The 10,691-nt window shown below is 37.9% G+C and overlaps 1 protein-coding gene across 1 annotated transcript; it reads right to left on the bottom strand.

Moving 5' to 3' along the window:
• Positions 1-272: 272 nt before the first annotated feature.
• Positions 273-10,419, bottom strand: LOC311081779 (uncharacterized protein). Its single transcript, XM_084112420.1, has 3 exons — positions 10,366-10,419; positions 9,545-9,682; positions 273-1,891 (listed from the first exon to the last, which is right to left on the bottom strand). The coding sequence occupies exons 2-3, from the start codon at positions 9,627-9,629 to the stop codon at positions 897-899; spliced, it is 1,080 nt and encodes a 359-aa protein (XP_083968546.1). The 5' UTR covers positions 9,630-9,682; positions 10,366-10,419; the 3' UTR covers positions 273-896.
• Between the last annotated feature and the right edge of the window lie 272 nt (positions 10,420-10,691).

The following is a 10,691-nucleotide window of genomic DNA, read 5'->3' on the forward strand; positions in this document are numbered from 1 at the left end:
TAGTATTTCTGTTTCCTGTGTCTCACTTCAGGGGCTGTTTATTAGATGCATTAGGAGGCCAAACTATACTCATTGGCCAAGTGATGCTGACATTATTATGGTCTGTGACACTGGCTCAGATTCTGTGTAAAGAACAATTATTTGTGACTGTATATAGTTCTCAAGTTGGAAAAGCAATTCAGTTCCTACTTTAAGTGAAACTTAGTTCCCAGGACATCCACAAGATGAATGAAAATGTTGATGCCTTAAAATAGGGCAGGCGTGACAACACATGATAATTAAAACACATTTATTCTTTTGTGGCATTATTTGGCACTTGTTTCCCTTATAGGACCCAATGGCTCCTTGTCTGGAGCCCTGCAGTTATGCAAGACCAACCCACTTTGATGACAGACTTCTCATGCATTTCAGAATGTCCAAAACAGCATTTCAGATGCTGTGCAACGAGATCGGTCCGCTAGTAAAAAAGTCACAACTTTTTTGATGCGCATCGATGAATTTATTCAGTAAATGTGTTCCCATCATAGTTTATGCATGTTTTCTTATCTGATAAGCAATTGCCTTATACTTGAGGCAAAATTCATTTTTTTAATTTATGCACATCTTGGCGTTCCCATCCAGCGTTTTTTTATGCAATATCAGCATTATCCGCATAAACATAGAAGCTGAAGAACACTGCATATTTTTCCCAGAATGAGTCTTTCCTTAGTGATGGCACATGAAAGGCTTCTCTCCGGTGTTAAGTGATTCCTAAGGTGTCTGGAACCACACTGATGACAACAGTTCTCTCTTAAGTGAGTCCTCATGTGGTACTTAGGATTATGTTATATCTGAAACTCTTTCCAGACTGATCACATATAAAAGGCTTCTCTCCAGTATGAATTCCCATGTGGACTTTAAGGTTTCCATGCTGATTGAAACTCATTCTGTCCAGAGTGAAGTCTCATGTGCCTGTTAAGGATTCCTTTTCGTTTGAAACTTTTTCCGCAGTGCTGGCAGGTAAAAGGCTTCTCTCCAGTGTGAATTCTCATGTGGACTTCAAGGTGTCCTTTTTGAGTGAATCTCTTTCCACATTGAGAGCATGTGTAAGGCTTCTCTCCAGTGTGAACTCTCATGTGGACTTTAAGGTTCCCATGTTGATCAAAACTCTTTCCACACTGAGGGCATGTGTAAGGCTTCTCGCCAGTGTGAACTCTCATATGGACTTTAAGGTTTCCATGTTGATCAAAGCTCTTTTCACACTGGGAGCACACGTAAGGCTTCTCTCCAGTGTGAATTCTCATATGGACTTTAAGGTTTCCATGTTGCTCAAAGCTCTCTTCACAATGAGAGCATGTGTAAGGCTTCTCTCTTGTGTGAATTCTCATGTGCCTAACAAGGCTTCCCTTTACAGTGAAACTTATTCCACATTGTTGGCAAGTGAAAGGGCTCTCTCCAGTGTGAACTCTCATGTGGTAATTAAGGTTTCCTTTTCGGTTGAAACTTTTTCCGCAATGTTGACAGGTGAACAGCCTCTCTCCAGTGTGAAGCTTCATGTGGACTTCAAGGTTTCCATGTTGATTAAAACTCTTTCCACACAGTGGGCATATGTAAGGCTTATCTCCATTGTGAATTCTCATGTGCCTGTTAAGGCTTCCTTTTTGAGTGAAACTTTTCCCACACTGATGGCAGATGAAAGGACCCTCTACAGTGTGAATTGTCATGTGGGCTTTAAAGTTTTCATCTTGATCAAAAGTCTTTCCACACTGAGGGTATGTGACAGGCTTCTCTTCATTGTCATTCTGTGAGCAACTAAAAGAATTTTCTTCAGTTATGAAATCATAATGAATCTCATATTGATTCTTCTCCATTTCATTCAGTACTTCACTCTCCTCTTTCAGCATCATCAGGTCTAAGGTGAAAAAAGACAAATGAAAGTTAACCCCAGTTTAATGGCACAAAGCAACAGATATCAAACCAATTATACATAAAAGCATCAAAACCAACAACATAAAACTGCTAATGCTTCTTAAGCCCCTTAAGTTGATCCCATAAAATTGTGCCTTATATGTGAACGCAAACACATTTTGATTCAGATTCTGGGATCGATTCCGGGATGAGGACCTAGTAACATTGCCGGGATCAATCCCGGAACGCTCCCTGTGTGAACAAAAGGCAGGATCAATGCCATAAGGAGTGTTTAGCTGAGATCGTTCGCCAGCTTAGTGGAACAGTACGTAATGCACTATATAGTTCATTATCGAATCATGAAAAAAATGCCAGGGCATGGTTTCCCGAGAGAGAAATCGCAGATCATAAGCTAACTTTGACACTGCGGAGACATTACATGGTCCCATCCTGATATCATGTGTCTTTACGGAATCTTTACGAGATGTGTGTGAACGCACGCACAGATTCCAAAAAAATCACTGGCACAGGGATTAAAGTGAAAAAAATTCTTCTGACTGAATTTTTTTTTTAGGCCAAGTCATATTCCTTTAACTTTTTAAATAGTCGAGACCAATAGCGTTTTAAGGGGAGACGTTTTAAACCGCTTTAATATTGCCAGTAGGCGTATCAGTGAACAGTTGCAAAATCAAATGAATAAATAATAAACAGGTTTCTTCACCTAAGTTAGGGCTGCACGATTATTACAAAAATCATAATTGCCGATTATTCCCTTCAAATTGTAGGCTAATTGCGATTTATTAATTATTATTAACAAGTTTACATTGAATATATATATATAAACAATTTTTGTTCAAACATGTTCTAATTTGCCTATATATATACATACATACATATATATACATATATACATACATACATACATATACACGTATATATTATATATAGGCAAATTTTAACACGTTTTACACAAAATTTGTTAACACACACAAGTACTTTTCCCCTTTACTTAAATTGTAAGAATATGACTAATAGTAAAGACTAGTACTAATAAATAAACATTATGCTAAAGCTATTTAATAGCAGTCCCAAACTAGTTTTTGTTAATACAATGTTGGTATGAGCCACTACAGTCATTTAAAAATATAAAAAATAACACAAAGAAAAATAGTGGCATTTTGGGGTTAATATGGAAACGACAGTTACCATGGTGAATACACAATATTAACAATAACTGTTAATGAAACATGGAAACTGCTCCTGGTGAATAGAATGAAAATCATACCTGCATTACTTTTATTTCGTGTAATTTACAACGTAACGGCGTTGCATGCTCGTAGTTTCTTTTGCACTTTATATACAGTGAGGCGATACAGCGCGCGCCGCCGCATTTGCGCGTGCAATTGAGTGTGCGCTACGAGAACAGGATAACGGCTGACAGGACAAGAAAGTCCGTTTTTCTGAGGTGAAAAACTTTATTTCAGCGTACACTTATGTCACTGCCTGGTAGTTCCTATTGTGCTGGGTTTTCTGAAGTAGTCATTATTCGCCTCTCATAACATAACATGCTCTAAACACGCACGCAGAGTGGAAAAGGAGGAGCGGAGGAGAGGGGCGCGGGGAGCAAGGATCACAGCGTAAATTTGAACTATATCGATATATGCGATATGGCCTAATTCCATATCGCATTTCAAAAATATATCGATATATCGCCCAGCCCTACCTGCATTATAAGTGTGTCCATGGTAACTGAAATATAGTTCTCTACCTCAGCGCTCAACTGTAGCCTGACATGCACTTTCCATGAGCGGTAATTGAAAACCCGGAGTGGACCATGAGCGAAGTGATTACAGAATGCTTAGAGTGGAGAGAGGAACGTGCTTTTGCTCCACTCCAGGCTTTGATCACATCCCCCTCAGAAGGGTGAATACACCTCGTCTTTCCTTAATTTAAGACCTAATCAAACTAAAATTAAGACATTTATTACACTATTTGAGAAATGAAAGCCTATTTACGGCCTTAAAATTATGAAAAGTGAATTTAAGACATTAAGGACAGACTGGAACCCTGCAATTGACGGAAATCCGTCATAGACTTGCTGCAATTAACGGAAATCCGTCGTAGCGACGGAGAACTTTAATCCCTGCTGGCAGTGTGAATGAACCAAAAATAAAACTATCCCGGCACACGTTATCAGTGTATTTTCGGAATCTGTGTGAAAGGGGCTTTAAGCTAATGTAAGAGGTGTTATATGTAATTTGCAAACCTCTTCTCAATAGTCCTAACTCTACACTTTCTTTCGGACACGTCCCACAAAGGTTCAAACGGGCAGTTAAACTCTTTAAAGGAAAAAAGAAAATGGGACTACCGTCAAACTAAAAACTCATCACAGAAATTCAATGCAATGATTTATTAAAAAGAAAACAGACAGTTTTTTGGGGGGAGAGAAAGCAGCAGATGTTTGTTAAAACTTTGGAATGACCCCCGATTTGGATGGTCCAAATTTCACTGACAGGTGGAGTTACAATACAGGCAGCATTTATCCCAGCGAGCGGCAATAGTGAAGGAGGAAACGCACAATAATTTTGGAAAACTACTGTTGTGTCACAGAATGTAGTTTTAAGAACGGTGCCCAATCCTGCTCCTGGAGAGCCACAGTCATTGACTTAAAAAAAATAGGACTATTTGCTCAATCCAATTTTTTTTTTAAATCGTCTCTAGCCAAAAAAAAAAGAGAGGGGAAGCGCTACCATTTAGGAACTGGTGTGTACTGGGAAAGATAAATATCAACAGTGGTGTGAGTGTGATCCCAAATGACAATGCTGTTTAACTCCCAGCTCGATAGGTTTGAAAGTATCCTTGATCTGGAACTTGTGAAAGTGAACAAGCACAGATCTCTAGGCCTCTCACCTGGCTTCGGTTTCGCTGTGAGAGCACAATGAGCATGACTCCAAACTCGCACAAAAAACTTCCACCAACAGCACCAAAAAGTATATACAGTGAGGAAAATAAGTATTTGAACACCCTGCTATTTTGCAAGTTCTCCCACTTAGAAATCATGGAGGGGTCTGAAATTGTCATCGTAGGTGCATGTCCACTGTGAGAGACATAATCTAAAAAAAAAAAAAATCCAGAAATCACAATGTATGATTTTTTAACTATTTATTTGTATGATACAGCTGCAAATAAGTATTTGAACACCTGAGAAAATCAATGTTAATATTTGGTACAGTAGCCTTTGTTTGCAGTTACAGAGGTCAAACGTTTCCTGTAGTTTTTCACCAGGTTTGCACACACTGCAGGAGGGATTTTGTTGGAAGACCCAGCCTCGACCCATCTTCAATGCTCTAACTGAGGGAAGGAGGTTGTTCCCCAAAATCTCGCAATACATGGCCCTGGTCATCCTCTCCTTAATACAGTGCAGTCGCTCTGTCCCATGTGCAGAAAAACACCCCCAAAGCATGATGCTACCACCCCCATGCTTCACAGTAGGGATGGTACTCATCATTCTTCTTCCTCCAAACACGTTTAGTGGAATTATGACCAAAAAGTTCTATTTTGGTCTCATCTGACCACATGACTTTCTCCCATGACTCCTCTGGATCATCCAAATGGTCATTGGCAAACTTAAGACGGGCCTTGACATGTGCTGGTTTAAGCAGGGGAACCTTCCGTGCCATGCATGATTTCAAACCATGACGTCTTAGTGTATTACCAACAGTAACCTTGGAAACGGTGGTCCCAGCTCTTTTCAGGTCATTGACCAGCTCCTCCCGTGTAGTTCTGGGCTGATTTCTCACCTTTCTTAGGATCATTGAGACCCCACGAGGTGAGATCTTGCATGGAGCCCCAGTCCGAGGGAGATTGACAGTCATGTTTAGCTTCTTCCATTTTCTAATGATTGCTCCAACAGTGGACCTTTTTTCACCAAGCTGCTTGGCAATTTCCCCGTAGCCCTTTCCAGCCTTGTGGAGGTGTACAATTTTGTCTCTAGTGTCTTTGGACAGCTCTTTGGTCTTGGCCATGTTAGTAGTTGGATTCTTACTGATTGTATGGGGTGGACAGGTGTCTTTATGCAGCTAACAACCTCAAACAGGTGCATCTAATTTAGGATAATAAATGGACTGGAGGTGGACATTTTAAAGGCAGACTACCAGGTCTTTGAGGGTCAGAATTCTAGCTGATAGACAGGTGTTCAAATACTTATTTGCAGTTGTATCATACAAATAAATAGTTAAAAAATCATACATTGTGATTTCTGGATTTTTTTTTTTAGATTATGTCTCTCACAGTGGGCATGCACCTATGATAACAATTTCAGACCCCTCCATGATTTCCAAGTGGGAGAACTTGCAAAATAGCAGGGTGTTCAAATACTTATTTTCCTCACTGTAGATTGATGAGGACTCTCAATTGTCTCAGGTAAGCAGAAAATGTGTACCGGTATGCTATTTCTGTGGCTCCTTCCTTCTATATCCATAACCTTGGCTTTGAGTTTAGCAAGGTCATCAGTAGGGGTGTCGAAATTAATAGTTTCTGTGATGCATCGCGAGGCAGACGAGGACGATTCGTTATCGGTTCAGTAATAGACCATAACCGATTATAATGTACTGACACTTTTCTGACATCATTTGTCACGTATGTGCTTTGTGGCGGTAGCATACAATGGCAGAGGGAGGTGAGACGCGAGTGCGAGAAATTAAAAATGCTCCAACTACATTAAAAGCCTACATCTGGGCACATTTCGGCTTTTATGAACAACCTGGTAAGCACGACCTGCTGAAGACACGCTGTGTGCTCATGTCACGCACAAATAGAATATGCAGGAGGTAACACCACAAAATTGATAAACCACATTAGCCGTTTTCACCCTGAGCTGTTAACGCCTGGCAGAGTCTGACTGCTTTAGAGTAAGCGAATGAGCCCCATCCACCCGCCCCAATAATTTTCTCTGATTTAAGTATCCGCACCCGATGGTCAAATTACAAATTATTCTGTGTTACGCGTGATTATAAATGGATGATCGTCACCTTCAACAGCGGACTCGGCGACGGTTGATCTTTAATAGTAACATAATACACTGATGAATGAGCGCTGCTTTTAAATGAACATTTCTTTAAAACAAAATTTATTTGACAGATTTTCCTTTTCTTAATGGCATAAACAAGCTTTACTCCCTTGAAACTTAAACTGGAATGTCACTGTTTCTGTCATTGCAACTTCCCGAACAGGCGATCACACGCGCACACACATCACTTTAGAAGTAAAATTTAAAATTGAGGATGCGGTGCATCGTGATATCGAATTGAACTGAATCGATGACATGATAATCGTAATCGAACCGAACCGTGAGACTCAGACCGCTCCAAAACTCAGACCGCCCTCATCTGTGTTTGCTTCAAGTGAGAGAAATCGCTGTTTGTGGTTGTTCAACGTTTTATGTAATGTGCCCAGCCTCACCAAAAAGGTAGAAAATGGCGATTTAAATTCTGAAGACAAGGCCCCTATGTGTTCTTCCAGCAGCATCATTAGAGTGGTGATATCTGTTAAAGCTAATGCTGAGGTCACACTGCACGATTTTAGCCCCAATTTTCACTTGAAGGTCTAAGAAAATTTCAAACGAAATATGTGGGAACAAAGGCGAAGTGCAGCTACACTTGCCAATTGAAAGTCTCAATGGGGTTTTATTGGTGAAATGTACAGCTCAGGTAATGGCTACAAAAAAACTCTAAATTAGATATATCATTGAACACAGTGAAGACAGTCATCAACAAGTGTTGAAAGTATGGCACAACAGTGACATTATCAAAAATATCTCCGGTTACGACGGTAAACATGGTTCCCTGAGAAGGGGAGTGAGAAACTGTGTCTGGATCGTTGCTATGGGGATCAGCATCAGTGTGACTGGTGTCTGAAGCACATGTCACGACCTACAGTGTAATTTTATTTAATATTTTAGTATGTTATGTGTGTCAGGCCACTAGGTGGCAGTAGTGGTCGTTTCTCTGCCTTCTGTGCAGGTAAAGCCAGGTGAGGGTGATCCCCTCTGCTGATGACTGCTCGGTTGGGATTTGTCTCGGTTGGAAGGAAAAGAAGAGTATAAAGCATCACTGATCTCAACTGAAGGAAGGCTTGTTTTTCTGCTGGTTGGACTTGTTTGTTGTTTCTGTACATTGCTGCTGCTGTTCAGTTGTGATTTATTTAAAAACGTACCCATTTTACTGATAAACTGTTATCTGATGTTTCTCTTGAAAATATTGTATATATTTACATTTAAGATTACACTAAAAATGTTATTGTAATTTAATGCATATTTAATTCATTAAAATTATATGTATTTTTTAAAACCATCATTCATTAAAAAGTATTATATTACCATCATTGGGCACACAGCAGTAATAAATCATTATCAATAGAAGACTAACCTTTCTAATGATAGAAAGAACGCACCATTTTCTATCTTCATTAAACAACATACAGGATAGCACAATATTATAATTAAATTATTCATTTTCTCTTTATTCATTAAAATGCATAATATTGGCGTCATATTATATGCATACATACAGTTATAATAGTCATTACAATTCAAGTCTTATCATAATTGGTAAAACCTGAAAGCATAAGAAAGAAAACATATATTTTTTACTTTCTTTAGATAATATACTATATCACTCAATATTACTATTAAATACTATGGTAATGCAAGAAATGAGTCATAACTGTAGCGACATTCCCTTTTCTACCTTCTCTTATTAAATAACATTTTTATCAAGGGAAAATCTACATGCAAACTTTGGAATATAATATTTAAAGCACTCGGGTATGTTCTATGAAAAATATGATACATTTCTAGTTTCAACATTATTTGTTCTTCAGATATTCCTCTTTAAAAGAAAAAAGTATTAGCTATATGCAAAGTGGCCCACATATGGTTTTTGACCACTGAAACGGTGTACAATTTACCAATTTACTCATGCAGCCGCATTAAGATCTCCATATCTCTGGGATTGAACCATATAGGGCCTTTAAAATGAAGATACCAAATTAAATGTTTGTTAAGAACCAGAATCAAAAAGGATATTAAGATATCTTTAATACTTCTTGAGTTACAGGCATGCAAACTCGAGGCAAAAAACACAAGTGCTTTTTCAACATTTTTTTTAACCGTTGCCATACAAAGATTGCTAAAGTCAACAGATTTTACTAATAGGCTACATCTACCAATGTAAAAAAAAATAATAATAATGATGCTGCCATCTTTCTAAAGTAATTTTATACCCCTCTAATTTGGCTCCAAATCTCAGGTAAAAATTGTCATTTTGACCCCCCTCTACAAAATAGTGGATTACTCAGTAAATATACATCTGTGACATTAAATATTTTGGCTTTCTTCAAGTTTATGTTTGTCTTTCTACAGAAAAACTATTAACAAAATAAAAAATTTGAGCCTGGGAAGTTTCCGAAATTTGGTTGATTTGACATGGAATGACCCAATAGTAGACTATTTGTCTGGTCATGTGATCTCAACATGTCTCTCCTCATCCATGTCAAATAAAACCACTTTAGTTTGACACTCATGACATTCTTCAAATATATAATTAATTTCTTTAGAGATTTTAAACAGTATCAGTTCAGCTTTGAGAATGAAACCAACCTGTTTGTTCCTCAGTATCTTCTTGTTTCACTCTGAATGTTTCTTCAATCTTCATGTCTTCACTCTCCTCTTTAATAAATGGCATATTTATAATAGTGTCACGTGGATCTCAGGTAAGCAGCTTCACCAGGAGTTTGTCTGTGTGTTTGGACAAGATGAGAATAAATAACAGAAAGGAAAAAAAAAAAAAATCAAAACTAAATCTCTGAACTCAATCAGCTCCCTAGTTCAGTAGTCAGCGCACTGGTAAGGGAGTTAGTCATAGTCAATGGCCTTAAATGGCCTGATTAGCCAAATATACTCAAAACAAGCTCTACAATTGCACACTTCATATTTAGAGTTATGACATATTTCTATTAAATTATTTGAAAATTATTTTTAATAGATTACACTTTCATGACAACATTTGCAGTTGGTTTGTTTAAGTTTTCATTACATGTTGTTCTCGTAACATTTACACTGTTTTGACCAGCAGGTCTCGTGAGCGTGCGATGAATCGAGCAATTTGAATCAGTGATTCATTTTACGAATCAATTAACTCGGGAGTGTCGAAAAGCTCCGTTTCTCCCATTACTGCTTGCCAGTCACCCAATTCGTGTGTACAACTAACTAATTTACGATATTGGGAGCAAAATGAGACGCACCTTTTCTGTTACTCGTGTGGATGCGCTTTACTCACAAAAATAACGTTCATTAATGTTAAATAAAGCATTACAATGTAACAATAAATAATTAATTCATCTTACAGAGCTTGTAAATATATGCAATTGATTGCATTGCATGATTTCATATAAACACCTTAAATGCATTTAAACACCAACCTTTCTTCAGCCGAATTACAACAGTGCGGTGCACACTTATGACGTCATATCGCCAGACCAAAATAAAAGTCCCAATAACACGCTGTAAAAAAAATCACAAAAGTGCATAGAATATTACATACAAAATATATTTGATACTGTGAACTGAAAATGTATACTATTTTAATAATTACTAATGAAACAGTGTGAGATTCTGTCTAAAAGGCAAAACTTCAATGTTTGGGTGCAGAAAACATTTACAAGATATCACAGTATTAAAAAGTGACAAGTCTGGTTTACTGGTTAAAATAACATGTATTATAAGTTAATAAAGCAGAGATCATATA

The sequence above is a fragment of the Abramis brama genome (assembly GCF_963993115.1).
Source record: "Abramis brama genome assembly, chromosome: 4".
In the NCBI taxonomy this organism is placed as follows: domain Eukaryota; kingdom Metazoa; phylum Chordata; class Actinopteri; order Cypriniformes; family Leuciscidae; genus Abramis; species Abramis brama.